We start from the raw sequence: 304 nt of genomic DNA on the forward strand, positions 1-304 counted from the left end.
ATCTATATATTTCTAAAACCACTTACCTGCGCCAGCGTGAGTCGTCGGCGGTGAGGTGGAGTTTCTCGTAGGACGCCTTGACGCAGTCGGGGGGCCCGCCGTAGGTCCCCCCAAGGCCTCCCATGCTCATCACGGAGCCCACCCGCGGCATACCCGTACCGTCCTGCGCGGGAGAGAGTGGGCGGCGGTAAACAAAGCCGAAGGGGATGAAATAACATGTAGACAACTCCCCCTCAAAACTTCCTTGAGGGGGAGTAGGAAAAGGAATTATGACCCATGATCTATACATTATGCTAGCACACAC

At 55.9% G+C, this 304-nt stretch overlaps 1 protein-coding gene across 1 annotated transcript in view; it reads right to left on the reverse strand.

Annotated features, from left to right (window-relative positions):
* Positions 1-304, reverse strand: part of LOC119589352 (neuroligin-1-like) — a 158,891-nt gene that overhangs the window by 42,499 nt on the left and 116,088 nt on the right. Inside the window, exon 9 of the mRNA XM_037937972.1 lies at positions 27-163. Within this exon, the coding sequence (XP_037793900.1) occupies positions 27-163 (137 nt within the window). The remainder of the gene's footprint in view (positions 1-26; positions 164-304) is intronic.

The sequence above is a fragment of the Penaeus monodon genome, chromosome 25, assembly GCF_015228065.2.
Source record: "Penaeus monodon isolate SGIC_2016 chromosome 25, NSTDA_Pmon_1, whole genome shotgun sequence".
NCBI classification, from domain to species: Eukaryota; Metazoa; Arthropoda; class Malacostraca; order Decapoda; family Penaeidae; genus Penaeus; species Penaeus monodon.